The sequence below is a fragment of the Diabrotica undecimpunctata genome, chromosome 3 (assembly GCF_040954645.1).
Source record: "Diabrotica undecimpunctata isolate CICGRU chromosome 3, icDiaUnde3, whole genome shotgun sequence".
In the NCBI taxonomy this organism is placed as follows: Eukaryota; Metazoa; Arthropoda; class Insecta; order Coleoptera; family Chrysomelidae; genus Diabrotica; species Diabrotica undecimpunctata.
In genome coordinates this window covers 153,636,037-153,654,251 of record NC_092805.1, presented here as the reverse complement: position 1 = coordinate 153,654,251, position 18,215 = coordinate 153,636,037, and the positions used below count along the sequence as shown (strand labels likewise).

Below are 18,215 nucleotides of genomic sequence, written 5' to 3'. Positions count from 1 at the left end.
AGTAGACTACTTAAAATAAACATATCATCAAAATATAATAGAAAAGTTATAAATTATATTTGTTTGAATATCATAATTAAATAATTCAGATATAACCAGTAAGACATAAACGGTAACGCAACTAAAGCGGTAAATGTCATTCACATCAAATCACGCACGATCACAATCACATTACAATTACAATTTCACATTACATTCTTCACGAACGAAGTCCAGGTATTTAATACAGGTTATAAAAGTAGGAATTTATTTAGATCATTAAACTTTTAAAAATGTCTTCAGATGCATTTGACTCTTTTGGTAGTTTAGACTCCAAAGGGGGTGATAAGGAACTTCAAGAGTTTTTAATGGTTGAAAAACAGAAAGCACAATTCAATGCTCAAGTAAGTGAGGTTAATTCACGGTGCTATATTAATGTGAAATTTATATTGGAAATACAAATTGTTACTTACAATAAGTATCCTTCTCAAGGGTTTGACCCATCAAATAGTAACCTCAATGCTGATATTTTAATTTAAAGATTCTTATCAATGATTACTAAGATTTGAAAAATGTATTACATCTATTGAGTAAACAATAATTTGAGAATTGTTTATGACAGAAGCACTCCTTTAATTTCGATATAAAAACAATAGTTTAATAGGTTTTAGCTAAATTTATTGTTATTTGTACAAAGTATTGCTATTAAACTATATTCTTTTCTAGTTTATTCTAATAAAAGTTTGTATTTTTCAGATACATGAATTCAACGATTTCTGCTGGGAAAAGTGTGTGGACAAACCCTCAAACAAATTAGATAGTAAAACAGAAACATGTCTGACAAATTGTGTAGACAGATTTATTGATGTATCTTTGTTGATCACAAACAGATTTGCACAGCTATTGCAAAAAAGTGGAGGAATGTAGTATATACATTTTCTAAATTTAAGTAGTATGAATATTGAATGTTAATGTGATTGTTTAATTCTATGTAAATATTTCCAATATTAAACATAATAAATTTTTAGTACAATTTTATTCTGTTAATCAGAACCAGAGGAGCTCCACTGTTCCCTTTTTGTGACTTCTGGGTAGTTGAACCACATTCTAGCCTCAAGGAAGACTAGTTTGTTATATTTTTCATGTTTGATGTGAGCTTTTTCTGTTACCAATAGTGGAACATGGAGAGTATTAAATATTAGCACTAGCGGCTCCCAGTAGCTGTGTGTGTCTTCTTAGTCCCTTCATTTCTATTCTTAATGGGATCTTCCAGACTCCCATGTTGTGATGCATTCTCTGTACTTGGCTCAGCTACCTTATTCTTCAGTATCTAATTTGAGCCATTATCAAAGGACTGCTATTTTTATTATTTTAAATGATTTCAAAGATAAGAAACTTTAAAAGTAAAAATCACTATAATAAGCAAAAACTAGAGGATTGGTAGTATCTTAGTTGAAGATCATAGCCTCAAAACAGGGAAAATATTGATGTAGTATTGCCAATACAAGAACAAAGTTACCATTCAGGAGACTTTACACATTGAAGTCACCTTTAGGTGGATATCAGGCTATTTTAAGAATTCGATTAAACTCCCTGATGTATAATACAATATACTCTGTGTCCTGAACTGTCTAGTAAATTTATTAATTCATTTTTTGCTACCTTGATCACATTTGGTGGATTACGACTGATAAACTTAGCAGCAGCACTCAATATGACAGTCGCTAGGATCTATTTTGAACACAAGAACATACACATCTTAATAAAATGCAGAAAAGTGCAAAAGCTGAGAGATGCGACAATTGCAGAACGGTACTCAGAAAACATCACCAACAAGCTAAGGAATCAAAATGTAAATGAAGAAGGCCAGACAGATATAGACTCCTACTGGACCAGAATAAAGGAAGGCATTGAAGCAGCAGCGAAGGAGGAAATAGTAAAAGAAATTTGTGCCCGTTAAAATCATTGGTTTCACGATGAATGCAACAAAAGAAAAAAATGAGCCTACAGACAGATGCTTACCCGATGACTTAGAACAATTGTAGAGTATCACCAAACAAAGAGAAGAGAAGAAAAGAGGATACACAAAAGAAAAATATGAAACTTAAATATATAGAAAACCTTAACAGAGAGAAAGAATTCAGAGCATTTTATAAGAGAGTTAACATCAACAGAAAAGAATTCAAGGCAACCACAAGACAATGGAAGGGTTCAACAAGGAAAGATGTATTGAGTAGATGAGTGGAATACTGTAACCCGTCACTTAATATGGAGGAAGAAGAAGAAAACCTGGAAGACGAAACAGATGAGGGAAGGGGAGCAGACTAGAGGGAAGAGGAACGACCAACGATTCTTGAAGTTAAAGATATATTTAACAAACTGGCCAGAAACAAATCACCCGGAATAGATAATCTCCCAGCTGAACTATATAAAGAAGGTGGCCATGATACCATTATGGCATAGTATCATGCTGTATAGCATGATACAGCAGCTTATAAAAGAAATATGGACACAGAAATCCTTCCCCAATGATTGGAATACTTTGCACCATACACAAAAAAGGAGATATCTTTGAATGTTCTAACCACAGAGGAATTACGCTTCTAAATGCAGCATATAAAATATTTTCTACAGTACTATGGCACCATATGCAGAAAGGATAGTAGGAGAATACCAGGCTGGATTCGGAGGTGGTAAATCTACAATTAATCAGATTGCAACCCTGAAACAAATTTTGGAAAAAACACTGAAATATGACATTGATACTCATCACATATTTGTAGACTACAAAGCAGCCTACGACTCTGTGAATAGAAGAGAAATGTTCAAAGCAATGAAAGAGGTAGGAATACTAAATCAGTTGGTAAATTTAACAAAACTAATTCTTGAAAAAAATTGAATGTGAGTACGAATTTAGAGGGAACTGTGTGAACCTTTTAAAACAAGTAATGGGCTGCGCCAGGGAGACCCTCTCTCCTGTAAACTATTCAATCTGAGGCCTATGTAGCATTAACATAATCAGCTACAAAAATGGGTTTAATAATAAACACCAACAAAACGAAGTGTATGAAAATAAGTACGCAACCACAAATCCTACGACATATGGTTCAGAGACCTGGACTCATAACAAAAAATAGGTAATGAAAACATGTTAGGATGTTTCGAAAGAAAAGTACTAAGGCGAATATATGGAGCAGTGAATGACAATGGAGTGTGGAGAAGACGATACAACTTCGAACTAAATATACCAGGAACCTGATATCGTAAAACATTAAAATAGGACGTCTACGGTGGATAGGACATGTAATGCGGATGGAACAAAATGACCCAGCTAGAAAAACGCTCCTTGATAGACCCATTGGTTAGAGATGAAGAGGAAGACCCAGAACAAGATAGTGACGACTGGAGAGAAATTCTTGAGGAGGCTAGGGCCCACGTAGGGTTGTAAAGCCAGAATGATGAAAGTAAAACATTAATCATATATTATGCAGTTTATTAACAAAATAATAAAACTCTATCAATTAAAACAAAACAAGAGTTTAAATATTTATTTTTAAAACTTTATAACTATTTGCTATTTTCAAATGGAAAGTTTTTAATCAAATTAGTGAATATACACTTCCATTATTAATGTTTATTTTCTTTCTTATATTAAAGAAGTATTCAACAGTAAGTTGTAGTAGAAAGTAGAAATGTTTGTGTTTCCGAAAATAAATTTGTCAAAATATTCCCAAGCTCAGTGAACGGACTATACTATAAATTTATACAAGAAAAAGAAACCTTAATATAGGCAAACGTTATCACATTGCTAAATAGATGTTAAACTCGGTTCGCTATTCCCAGTCCGAACTGTCTAGTGAATTTAGTAATTATTTTTTTGCGAAGTTAGTTACTTTTTGACAGACTAAAAGTGGCTGGAAATTACTATACAACCAAGCACACGTACTCATAGCCAATATTAATAGTAAACAAACTAAATAGTAAATAAAATAGAACTTTGCGAATTACCGACAATCAATATTTATTTATCTGCACCATATAATAAATAGTTATGTTAAATTATAACAACTAAAATATATTTTTTAAATATATACTACCCAAAATTTGATGGGTTTTGTATACACTTCCACTATTTAGAATAATTCTTCTTTTTTTAAACAAAGTAGTATGCAATGGTAGGATACTTTAGCTATTAATACTGAGAAGTAGGAATTGTTGTGTTGTAGGTTTCCGACAATGAACCTGTCAAAATATGCCCGAGTTAAGCGAATGGAGTTTATTGTATTGTTCCATGGTACAATGAATACACATCATTGTACCATGGTATTGTTCAGATACTTGACAGGATGAGTCATGTGATGTACACATGTACAGCAGTTAAAAGGGCGTTACTTTCATTATAGTATAATAATGTATATTCCTCTATAAATTGCTGTTTTTGATAGTAGTGAAGTGTTTTATTGAACCATACAATCTAGCACATAGTGTCAATTAAAAAATCCTTACAGCGTGAGTCCAATTCTAATTTTTTGGATACAAATTAGAACTGTATCTAGTTTCAGTGTAAAAATATAAGTTTGGTCATCATAATGGAGTCCATATATAAGTTCGCCGAACTTCTAGCATTGGATGGTAAAATCTCAGAAAATTGGCGTAAGTTTAACCAAAAGTTTGATTGATTCATGACCGCTCCCGATTTAACCATGAAATCAAAAAGTAACACGAGCAGTTCTGCTTTCAACCCTAGTAGGCGATTAATATTAATAGCGATTATTAATTAATAATCATTCACTAACAATCCGGATCAAATATACGAATTTGTACACTGGTTTACGCGATTCTAGGATTTTTTAAACCCAGATCGAACGTAACTAAATCTGTCAATTTCCTTAAAAGAAGAATAATTTTAATAAGAATATATTTTTGTGTACGAAAAATTGATATACCTATCTATCTAAAAATTTTATTTTTATTAATCTTTTTTACTTTTAGTACTCTTTTATTATTTTATTACGGTTTAATACCATTTCGGCTAACTTAAATATCTCTTTGAGGCATTGCAACCTTACAGCATCTTTCATTGACAATTAAGTCTATTTTTAAGACGCGTGAATTCGATTCTTCAAATAATACGTATTTGCTAGCTACGAAGCGTTGATGCTTTATTGACAATAACACTGAATATATTTTCGTCTGGACATATAAAGAAAAAACGTGCATGAAAAAGCAATTTGAAGACTATTGAGCTCCAATGACAAACGTAGCTTTTGAAAGATTTTAATTAAACACTAATTCGGCGTTAGTGATAATTATTTGATTAATTCATTCGTTTAGTTTGATTATGCAAGAAAAATTGCATAGAGGTCGAACTGTAGAAATAAGCAAATATTTGTCATAATTTTACAAAGTCAGTCATTTGTTAATGCAGTCCAACAACGAGAAGTAAGACTTCCGCGGGTGTGTGGTAGATGTGGATATCGTCATTCTACAAAAGTCCGAAATCCTGTTTGTGTCAATATATGTACTAAGTGGCAAGGACGTAACCATTTGCAAAGAAAATCTTAAATCCAATGGAAACTAGGTAAACACTGTGAAACCAGAACAGCCACAAGAAAAAAAAAGGAAAAATAATTGAAGCAGAAAGCGTATAAACTAAAAAAAGCCACTGCAATGATACTTCGAAGTTGAATAGTGAAAATGCTAGTGAGTGTGAATTTCGTTACTTTTAAGAATACTGAGATACTAGTACCTTTTAGCTGAAATGTTGGACTTTCTGGAAAGCGAATTATTTACTGTAACCAACAGCTTTAAATTTTGTATTTCCAATGGTTAGCTACATAGATGGCCCTGTCATTCGCTAAAAATAGGTCTTCTTCTGTACAGGTCTCTCTCATCTCTGTGCATGATAGTAGATGGTGACTATTCTGAACCGCGTCACAGTCGCAGGTATCGTCCTCCTGGTATCCCCATTTTTTCAGGTTACTAGCACAACGTGACACGCCAGTTCTTAGTCTGTTTAGCGCTTTCCATATATACGGCATACGGTATACGGCAAATTGTGTCCAGCGACCATTTCCTCTGAGGGGTCAAAATGTATAGCGTAGCTGACGCTTGCCATGAGTGTATTCGGTGCGTCTTTGGCTCTTCGGGAAGGGATCGTGATCTTTTCAGAAAGCTTTTCCGAGATCTTAATCTATTTGGCTGAACTTGTTGGTCATACAAGATGTGCCTTCGATCCGTCTCCTGCTTCTTTTGTTCTATCTCTGACGTGACCTGTCGTGACCTGATAGCAGGTGGAGCGATTCCAACTATAGGGTAAACCTCTTCGATAGGTGTCAGTTTCAGGCTATTATACGAACTGTTTCATTTAACGCAACATTGACGTTTTTAGCGTGAGCAGAGTTTTTCCACACTGGTGCTAGAAACACGTCATTCCACCTCCAGTGTCCTTCGGGCATGCTTATTGCTTCTGTGGAAAGCACACACCTGGGTTTTTGTAGGATTGGGTTTCAGATGGTTTTCGTCATAGTATAGTGCTTCTTCTAGGACCTCTGTCAGTTTTACTTCGACTTTTTTGAAGGTACTTCCCTAAGCTGCCACAGTTGCGTCATCCGCGTAAATGAACTGTCTTGTTAGATTTTGAGTTAGTCGCTGGTGTAAATGTTGTATAGCATCGGCGCAAGGACACTTCCCTCTGGGAGTCAATTTTTTTATCCCTCCACCGAATGTTCTTGGACTGGAGCGTTACGTAGATTATACGGTATTTACTGTAAATTATACGGTATTTACTGCAAATTACGGAGAATCAGTGAGATACCTTGCTGAAGCAGTTACAGACCGATCTCGTTACTATGCCACTTGTTTAAGCTGTTTGAAAGAATGATAATTAAATGCGTCGAAAACACTATCGAACAAAATCTAATCCCATAATAAGCAGGATTCGGTTCCGGAAAATCATGCACTGCACATTTGTACCCACTTCAATGTCCTAAAGGTTTACTAAAGATAATCACACTAGACCCATCTGGACCACCACTAAGAACAGCTGTTGCCCCTGTATATTTTAGGAGGAATGTCTTTTGCCTATTATAATTTCACCCAAAAATAATTTAAAATATTAAGTAAGATATTCATTTGTGATGGAAAGACCACATTAATTCATGCAATTGAAGGTATCGAGAAAAGATTGGTGAAATTCCTGATATTGCGAGATTATCATGCCGTTTTGGCTGCAATTTATTATCCAGAATTTAAGTTATATTGGTTTACGATAGTAGAGGCGCAACTAAGAAGACTTAAAGCAGATTTTTCATTATTGCTTATTTTTATTATTTTCATTATTCCTATACAAGTACTGACCGGTAGACATATTATAGAAACATTTTGGATTTTATCTAATTAGAGCAATGTGTAACGAACTTTAACCGAAAAAAGTTATATCAGCATTCAAAGTAAATCTGTTTTTAGTACAAACCACATTTACATTAAATCTGTGGATGTTTGCAGATTTAGAAAAAGGCAGTTATCTGCTGTTTATCTTCTTTTTATAGCTCCAGTTGAACATTTAAATAACTCAACTTGCCAGCTCATTCTGTTCCTGTTGTTGATTCATTGTCAAAATCTGACATGTACAGGTTATTTCAATAAAAGTAGTGAAAATATTCTACCATTTAACTTATTTTAGATTTATCAACAATGTCTGATGAATTAGAATTTGAAACTCTTGAACCATCTCTCAGAAATGTAATAGATCAAACCACGCTAAAATGGATTTTTGTAGGCGGTAAAGGTGGTGTGGGAAAAACAACTTGCAGGTTTGTATTCTAATTTGCTTAATTTTTCATAATTATTGAATCCGATTTTTAGTTGTAGTTTGGCAGTACAGTTGTCAAAAGTGAGGAAAAGTGTTCTAATATTGTCCACTGATCCTGCTCATAATATTTCTGATGCATTTGATCAGAAATTTACCAAAGTGCCTACCCTAGTAAAGGGCTTTACTAATCTCTATGCTATGGAAATAGATCCCAATGTAGGGTTCAACGAATTACCAGATGAATATTTTGATGGCGAACCAGATGCAATGAAAATGAGTAAAGGTAAATCTGTTATAGGTCTTGGTTTCTAGAAGCTCTCCAAACAAAATTTTTCTGTGAAAGAGAAAACAAAAATTGTTGTTTCCTTTTCTTTTTATTATATTCAAAAAATACTGTCATTGTTTCAAAATATTACATTATTCCATTCACTTGAAAAGTTTTCATTATAACTCAAACAAAGTGCGAGTTAGACAGTCCATTTCAAGAGACCTTTCACCAAGTATTTGGTCTTTACAGCATTAATAACATTTTCAAATCTTAACTAAATAATGTAGTAGATATTTGTTGTTAGATCTTTGATTTAAACTGAAAAAGGGACCTATCACTTTTCTTCTTTGTTCCGCCCTTCAATTTTACTGGTATTGTACACCTTTTCCCTTTGGTTGGAATTTACTCTTCTTGCTTTGGTCCTTTTGAGTGATGTTTTAGTTGCTGCCAAATGCCAAATCTTCTCATTTGAGAAACTAAGCTATTTGTTTTGGTTTTATTTGAATATTAGAAACATCTCATAACATTTTTATATTCATTATCTGCTACTGTTGACTATGTATATAATTTACTTACAAGAATAATCTTTTGTATATAATTGATCTGTAAACTAAGCTAATAAGGAGAATGGCTATTTTATAAATATAATAACCAATTGAGACAATAATTGTCCCAGAAATGTTACACATTTCTTGTTATTTTCTTTCAGACAAATAGTAATGTAATTTCTTTAATAATTTAAATGTTTTCAGACACTATCACTTCATTTTGCTAAATCATCACTCTTTAAGTAATCCTTGTGGGAAGTATTACATTAAATTTTTAAATTGGAATATGGCGATAAAACATTTTTGTAGGATAAAATGTTATGATTGTTTAAATAGTATAAGTTTTGGTCATTTTTTTCTGTTAATGTCACTCATTTACTTGCGACATTTTCCATCTAAGTAATATTGTGTGCAATTTATTATAATACAGCTGTGTTTAAATACGACTATACCTATATAAAAGCACTTATCCACTTGAATTACTTACTGCTGTTCCTGGTCTTAATTTGTTATCATTTTCGAAATTTCTATTGTTTCTATTTTTTTCAATAATTCAATAATTTTCATCTTAATATTTTCAGGAATCATTCAAGAAATAGTTGGTGCCTTTCCTGGAATAGATGAAGCTATGAGTTATGCAGAGGTAATGAAATTAATCAAGGGTATGAATTTTTCTGTTGTGGTATTTGATACAGCTCCAACAGGTCACACATTGCGACTTTTGTCATTTCCACAAGTAGTAGAAAAAGGATTAGGAAAATTACTGCGACTGAAGCTAAAAATTTCACCTTTAATATCACAAATAAGTGGTCTTCTGGGTATTCCTGATTTCAGTGCTGACAACTTCTCGTCGAAGTTAGAGGAGATGTTAAACATAATAAAACAAGTTAATGAACAGTTTAAAAACCCTGATCAGACTACTTTTGTATGTGTTTGTATAGCAGAGTTTCTATCTCTATATGAAACAGAAAGATTGGTTCAAGAATTAACAAAGTGCAAAATTGATACACATAATATTATTGTCAATCAGTTGTTATTGAATGTAAATACTAGCGAATGTAAAATGTGTGCTTCTAGATTTAAAATACAGGAAAAATATTTGGATCAAATCAATGATTTATACGAAGACTTTCATGTTACAAAGTTGCCACTTCTGGAAAAGGAAGTTAGAGGTACAGAAAGTGTAAGAAAATTTTCAGAATATTTGATAACACCTTATGTTGGCTAGTATTTAGATATATTTTAAAATAATTTGCACAATTTATGCAAGATGCTCACTTATCCTAAGTACTTCAATAAAGAATTTTGCATAATTTTTTATTTAATACTATTTAGATATAAAATATGGTTACATTGTTTTAATTTGGTTGTATAATTTCGGATTTTAAAAAGCTCATCTATCAATGTAGGCAACTGAACTAATAATACATTCAATGCACATTTTTTGTTAACTTGTAATACTCCCTTGTTTGTGCAATCTACTATAGTCTGATGGTTTTTATTTGTATATTAATGAAAATGGTACTTTTTTGTCTCTTTTATGGGAATAATACCATAAAAATAGAAGAAATGTAGCCTTTATTAATATTTTTCGATATTGATATTAAAGGCCAGTACACAACAGATGGTACACATAAATATTTCTCAAAAAATGATATTTAGGTCAATAATATTCGGAGTTTTTTATCTAAAATTATTGTGCCTCTAACATAAAGCCTACTAACACTTGAGCTTTTTTTTGAGCACTCTTCTTATATTGATTAGGCTTTTAAAAAGGCTTGGAGAATTCTGGAGCTCTTCTAAACTCTTGTTTGTTGTTATTAATGAGAATATTTTGGTAATGTTGGCATTCTATGAGGATGCTTTAGACAGTGAAAGCAATATCTTTGCAGTGGGGACATAATAGTGGATCTTCAGAGGGCATAAGATAACTATGAGTTAAAAGTGTATGTCTTATCCTTTGACTTCATATTATGATCTTTTCTTTTCTTGTCTGAGATGCTAGGAAGCAAAGATTACTTAACGCGGTACAATAGTTGACTTTTCTTTTTTAAATTCAGATTAATTCATTAATCACCAGTTTGTATTTTATATTTATGTATATGAGGCCTATTATCATATTCAGTTCATGAAGTTGTTTGTCAAATATGAAAATTACTTTCGATTGTTGAAAAAAAATCACAAAACTATTATGAATCCATGCAGATTCCCCAAAATAACACTTTAGACAATTAGTTAAAAAATATGGGAATACAGAGATTATATATTATCTAAAAATGAGCACAAATTACGGAGATACTTAATATATTTCATATTTTACCTCTTTTCTGAAACAGACCAGGACAACTGCTGTTTGATTATTTGGTTTTAGATATTGAATCATCAATTAGCCCTGACTTGTCTACTGTTAAAAATGGGCCTTTCTTGAAAGTTATTTCTGCTCCGTATATTAGAACTTGTGGAACCCCCTAGTTTTGAATATATGTCTCCTTTTTTCAAATGCTGCTCTTCGTAAGCTTACTCTTCTCAGCGGGTGAGACTTTTGACTTGTGTGGCATGTATTTATTTTTCATAACATATTTGTATATCAGAATGAATTGATAGAGGCTTTGGTACCTGTCTCGATTAGTAGTTTCATAGGTCATTGTGTATTTTTTCATATTTAGCGTAATAAATACATTTTTGTTAAATATCATATTCCTTGTAATGTTCTATACAATTTTTTTCTTTGCTAATTTATTTGTGTAATATATATTACGTGTATTTTTTTGTAAAATGCAAACATTAGTATTTTATCATTTATAGAGGTGTTTTATTTATATTTGTAATATACATTGTTATAAGGAACAAATCTTTTATTTCGAACTAAAATACCATAAAGAACGACATTTGACAGAATGAAATCAATCCAAAAGTTGTGATTTTCTGCAAGTAAACAATTTTTGTTGTATAATAGTAAAAGACATGGTCTTAGTGATGTGGCTTTCTGCACATACGATGATCTCCATATAACATATGATTTATTGCTACATCACAAAAAAAAATTGTCCAAAAAATTAAGTGTTTGAGGTGAGTCACATTTTTCCCGTAGGGGTATAAAAAATAGATTACGACTCAGACGTACCAAATATATGTGTAAAATTTCATAAAAATTGGTCCAACAATTTCGGAACTCTGTGACACTAACACGGCTATTAAAAAAAGGGGTTAGTAATATAGGAGTAAAAGTTAAGGACTGTATGTATTTCTTAACCATATCATAAATAAAAAATGTCCAAAAAATAAAAGAAAATGTTTCTCAGAACTGCAGAATACACATGTAAAATATCATAAAAATTTCTACAGCCGTTTGGGAGGAGTATGAAGACGAACACAGTGACACGAGAGTTTTATATACATAGATACACATATCAATTAATGGTAAAAGTAATAATTTTAAAAGTTCAAATCATTTTAATATAAAATAGGTAGTTCATCACAATATAAATTCGCAACAAAATGTATATACCAGTAAACGGTACTCAATGTAGCAACACTGTAATTTTGGCTCTAAACTAAACTAAATTGCAAGAAGACAAAAATAATGATCGTTAGTAAGAACACCAACATAAACGCCCAAATTACAATAGGCGATATACCGTTAGAAAGAGTGGAAAAAATATAAGGATATTAAGGATACCTGGAATCACAGCTACGAGATCACAGAAGCTATTTCAACAGCTTTAGGAATATTATCTGCAACTTATCTTTAAGTATCAATATACGCATAAGAATTCTTAGATGTTACGTCTTTAGTGTCCTCCTCTATGGAGTAGAAAGCTGCAGCCTTACAGAAGATGCCATAAAAGGATTAGAGGCATTTAAAATGTGGTGCTACCGATGTATGTTGAGGGTCTCATACACAACACAAGTAACAATTATTCTCCAGAGGCTAAGAAGAGACAAAGAAATTATTAACACCATAAAAAACAGAAAATTGGCTTACTTCGGCCACATCATGCGTAATGATAAATACCGACTTCTACAGTTGATTCTACAAGGCAAGATTGGGGGTAAGAAAGGCCCTGGACGTAGACGTATATCCTGGCTGGCCAATCTTAGAAAGTGGACTGGTCTAACGCCAACTGATCTATTTCGAGCTGCTGTGAATAGAATAAGATGGGTCAATGTGGTCGTCAACATCTCTAGAAGATAGGCACAATTAGAAGAACTAATTTTGGCAACAAATAGTGTAGGTTGTAGGTTAACCCAATGGAAAGATAGCACTCGCTACTGAAAACGACTTCTCTTCAACATACAGGAACCACAAAAGTATGTCGAGGTAGCGAGCGCTACCTCATAACTCTAACACAAGTCTGTGTAGTTTGGCAAATGGAACTCGTCTCACTGACAAAGGCAGTTGGCTAACGAATTGTTTTTTACGCTACGTGTGAGCGATAATTACTCAAGCGATCTGCAATTTTAACGATTGTTCACAACAATACATGAATGAACAGTCTATTCATTGCAACTTTGTATTAAAAACCGTAACTATACAGGGAGAATCAAAACTAGCAAAAAGTCTGTTAATACTTTAAAAATGTTTATATACAGTTAAGTCATCAGATCTTTCCTAGAGCAATCTAAAAATGAACGAACCAACCCAATATAAGTATAAGTGTAGTCAGGAAATAACCTGCACAAATGATTAAAGAAGTTTTCTGTATAATGACTGGTTTTGGTGATATAGCTAATAGATGTGTGGCAAAGAAATAATTTGCATCTTTATTCATCAGTATCGAATTCGGAAAATTATTAATTAGTTATCTTCCGGGTTTCAATCGTGTCTTTTTTTGAACAATCTCTATGTGGGTGTATCTTAACATTTAGCTATCCTTATAGGTAGATTCTTCACGATCGGGGAGAGGGCTGTTGGTTATGGTAACTCGAATACTTAACGTACCTCGAGGTGAAAACTAAAAGGGGAAATCACGCTAGTAATTCAAATATCCACAGGTAACCGTCGCAGTCAGTGACTGATCTTTCTAATAAGGATGTTTCTATAACGTGATTGTTGTTTTGACGTAAGTATATCCCGCTTAGGCATCTTTTACCTCTTCAAGGTATGTTTATGCTGTAGACAATTATCTGCAGGTTGCTTATCATTAGTTGATCTGGTCTAGTGTCCTGTGGGATTAATGTTTTTGTAGGCATCTGTCCAAATTTGCAAAGAAGGCCGATTCTCTTTTTACCTAGAGTTGATTTCAGATCACGTTTCCAGTACAGTGTTCTGCTGATCAATATTATGAGGTACCTGATTTGATCACTGAAATGGGTCTCCTCACATCCTGAGGTTAATTCTTTGTATCAATAAAGCCACCAATGTGTAACAATAATGCGTTGGACTAGTTCTTTCTCAGATGTAGGTACGTCTTATCTTAATGCAAATTGTACAATGAGAATTTTGGTATGGACAATTAAAAGATTGTACTAAATAGTCATATTTTTGATAAATATAAAGAAAACCAAAATTTAAGCTTTAATTAACTCTTGCCTAAGCTTTGCAATAAAATAAAAATGTTAAAATATACTTATAGTTAATATAGAGTTACTGTCACTTCTGGAGGAGAGCTGATGATGATTGTAGCTTCATATGGAGATAAATGTAGGCTGTAGCAGCAGCAGCATTATGTTGCCTGTTAATATCGGTGTTCCTTAGGGCTTCGTCCTTGGACCCATACTATTTCTAATATATATTAATGACCTCACAAGCATTGAATCAAACGTTACATCTACACTCTTCGCCGATGACAGCACAGTCTCCTTCTCAGCCAACACACTTGAGAACTTCCTTAGGGGTTCCAGGTCTGCACTGTCGGATTCTAAAGAGTAGTTCTGTGTTAACAGCCTCCTGCAAAGAAGCAAAGATCAACAGGGCTGTTTTTGCTCTTAGGGACACCCAGGCTGAGAACGCAGATGTGACAAGTGTGGAGTACACCTAGACCCCAAGCTTCAATGGTGTCAACATATCGACTATCTGAGTAAAAACCTATCAAAGAAAAATGTGCTCAGAAATCTAGCATCGGGTGTTTCATACAAGGTCTTATGAACAGCTTAAGTATTCATACAATTTAAGATTTTTCTAATAGAAATATTGTTCTGTTTTTATTTTGACGTGTGTTAGGTTACTGGCAAAATTACATCAATAAATGAATTTGAATTTGTAGTGCTACAAGTGTAATAATGGAGGGTCGAAGGCTAAGGGAGGCTTAGCACTGTCACCACTGAAATATCCCCTGTGTTTAAAGGAGATTTAGCTGTCCGGGCGAATTTGAGGCATACTGGTCCACTAGTTCGAATAGGTCGTGATTTCGCCCTCGCGGATTTACATGAGGGTAGGAAGAAAACAGGATAGGGGCTGAAGGGTACTCCGATGCAGGCCCTGTAAAGAGTCAGAGGTTATTGGCTTGCGTTAGAAGCCGGGAAGATGTACAAAGCAAAAATGTGTTCTCTTCTTGTCTCTATCTAACGGTAAAAAAAAACAAGCCACTTCCAACTTACTATGTATTTAAGAAAAGGTAAATTTACAATTACTACACAAGATGTACAAGAAAGCTAGTATTGGATATCAAATTTTGCAAAGGGAGACGAGAAAAGATTTTACTAAGGGAGTTAAAAGGCGGACAACCTACTATTAATTGTTCCCCAAATGGTTAGTATATATTGTTCGTTACCTTAGCGTACTTAGGCCCTACCTAACGAATACGCCTTATAGTCCAAACTGGAACAGTCTGGATGAACGCTGGAATTCACTGTACGTTATGGCGGTACTGAGCGAGACGAAAAATTCGTATTTTCGACTCTCTACCTTCCGTCGGACACGAATATCACGATAATTGAGCTGAACGCTTGCCGAGAGACACTCTGCCCCGCGCTGACTGCCTGGCTCGGTCGCCAGAACCTTCCTATCTCCTTGACCAACTTCTTTTCGTTTTTATCTCCTGCGGTACATACCGGCTAACTGATTAACGATTGCGTTTGGGTGTGGGGTTGTTTCCCTTGGGTATGTGGCTGATACATTACACAAGCATTGATGTTGGCTTGCTAAATACCTTTAATAAGAAGTTGTTGTGGTGAACATCACGTTATGTTAATTGAATAGTCCCACCAAAAAGGGGGACAGCAAGAAAAAGCCCAATATTAAAAAAACGGGATGTGGCACTTCGAGAGTGACCGAGAACGGGGAGTATAGCTTTCTTATCGTCTACGCACGAAACGATGGTTTTTAATTTAATTTATTCGATTCAATTCCAATATGCGTGCTGTGAAGCACTACACTTAAGGCATGCCTTAGTGTAATGCTTCACAGGACGCATAACTCGATTTGATTTTATCGTCGATTTGATACTTTTTTATTAATAAACACGACTGCGTTTACTACACGTAGTGTGTGTTCGCACGATCTGTCGTTATAGGCGGTTTTATTTTTTCACACCTCTGTGCGATCCAACGCTCCATCCGTAGCCCGCGATAAGAAAACTATACTTCCAAAAACTACAACAAGAAATCTTGTTTTAGCTGACAGCATAAAGTTAAATGTCTTGCCTTGCCATGAGGTTCCAAAAAATAATAGTTATAAAAAATTAGCAATGGCAATATGATTACACAACAGTTGATCACCCTGTATAAATATATTATTAGTGTAATATATTTTTCAACTCAGATTTTCACCTTTCAAAGAAAGTGCCACATGATCTTAGCTATTTGAAAAAATGAGGATGTGGCCGTCACCTGATGCCACTGGCGCACACAGGGGTGGTTAAACCCCCCCCCCCCCCAGGACCCTATTCCAACACTGTTACTCACACATGTTAAGGATTCAAAAAGGAGGTAACATCATAAAAAAAATTTCGGTGACCAACCAAAACCCCCCAGAGGCAAATTCTAGGTGCGCTACTCCTGATGGGGGTTCATGGAAATACCGAAACTTTGATACCATTAGATATTAGAACAAATTTAAAAATTGATATGTCCGAGCGATTTTGTTTTATCTTCAAAATAAACGAGTTAACAGAGGAGTAAGATTTTATCCTCTTACTGTATACGCTCCTTATGAACAGAGCTGTAAAAGATACTTTTTAAAAGTATCTAGATACTTTTAAGATACTTGAGGCAAAAAGTATTTTAAGATACTAAGTATCTAAGATACTTTTTTGTGAAAGTATCTAAAGATACAAAATACCGGAAAAGTATTTAGAGTAAAAATAGTATCTTAAAGTATCTTAGTACTTAAAAGTATCTAAGATACTTTTGAGTATCTAAGATACTTTTAAGTATCTAAGATACTTTTAAGTATGTAAGATACTTTTATGTATCACAGATACTTAGATGCTTTTCTAGTATCTAAGATACTTAGATACTTTTGTAGTGACTAAGATACTTTTAGGGTATAATATAAAGGTACTCGGTACTCTACTACTCTACAGTAGATTGTCGATACTTTTGTTTTAAAAACATCATTTTAACCCTTTAAATTATCATACAATTTTAGTTTAAGCCAGCAGGTACTTTAAAATGGTATACTTTGGGCTTTGGGGTAGATAAGAAATAAAAGACGTTAAGTTATTACAAACTAATAACTATCTATTGAAAACAAAAATCCAACATTAAATTTTCAAAACAATATAAAATAAACATAAATTCGTGTGTTAAAAACAGCATAAGATGCATTATGCATTAAAAACAGAACATTCAACATAATTAAATTTTTAAACAAAATAGGATAGGATATAAAAAATAGTAACATTTTGGTAGCTAATAACTAGTTAGTATAACCACTAGGCTTTTAGTAAAACTAAATTTTCAAAAGTATGATCAGACAAGGCATGACGTCGGGGTGAATTAATAAAAGTTGCAAAAGAAAACATTCTTTCAACAGCTGCAGAAGAAGGTAATGGCGTATTGAACTTTTTAAATAATTGTTCTCTAATATTATATTTTTTTAACATTTGTATGTTGGTTTCAGAATCGGCCAAATATTGTAATAGTTGCAGCTCAGCTTGTCGTTTATAATCTAAATCAGTATAGCCAGTGTTTTCGTTTTGCGTTTGAAGATCGGAGTATTCGGAGTTAATATCAAATTCAAAGAAGTCGTTTTGCATTTTGTTACTTTTCATTACAGTAGTAATGTTATTTGTACTTACATCAAATTGTTTTAATTGTTCCTCATTTTCCTTAATAATTTTTATAGCTTCTGTAATTACCAAATCCTTAATTTCACTAAGGTCATTTTCGATATTCCTGATTCCTCGAAATGCAGTAAGCTAACGTGTTTTAAATAAAGGATTAATAACTGCAGCAATTATTGCAGATTGGTTAGTCAACTTAAGAAGTTTTTCAAATCTGGAGTTTAAAGATACTGTCAGAGCGTTCAAAATAGGTTCCACATATTTAAACTTATTGGTTTTAAGCTTTCCAATTTTAACAAACAAGCTTACGATTGATGGTAGAAGGAAACCGTAGTACATATTTTGTTCGCCTTAAAGAATGTCAAGTTCCAAAGCAAACGGTTTTAGTATTTGGCATAATTCTGCTAAATAATTTAGATCAGTATCTCTGAGCCGATCTT

The 18,215-nt window shown here is 33.4% G+C and overlaps 2 protein-coding genes across 2 annotated transcripts; both read left to right on the top strand.

Moving 5' to 3' along the window:
- The first annotated feature begins 160 nt into the window (after positions 1–160).
- Positions 161–1,012, top strand: Tim8 (translocase of inner membrane 8). Its single transcript, XM_072527221.1, has 2 exons — positions 161–383; positions 736–1,012. The coding sequence occupies exons 1-2, from the start codon at positions 273–275 to the stop codon at positions 904–906; spliced, it is 282 nt and encodes a 93-aa protein (XP_072383322.1). The 5' UTR covers positions 161–272; the 3' UTR covers positions 907–1,012.
- Positions 1,013–7,560: 6,548 nt separating this feature from the next.
- On the top strand, positions 7,561–11,453 carry LOC140437609 (ATPase ASNA1 homolog). The gene is made up of 3 exons (XM_072527219.1): positions 7,561–7,793; positions 7,846–8,075; positions 9,190–11,453. Exons 1-3 carry the CDS (start codon positions 7,675–7,677, stop codon positions 9,834–9,836), a joined length of 996 nt encoding a protein of 331 aa, XP_072383320.1. The 5' UTR covers positions 7,561–7,674; the 3' UTR covers positions 9,837–11,453.
- The last annotated feature ends 6,762 nt before the right edge of the window (positions 11,454–18,215 follow it).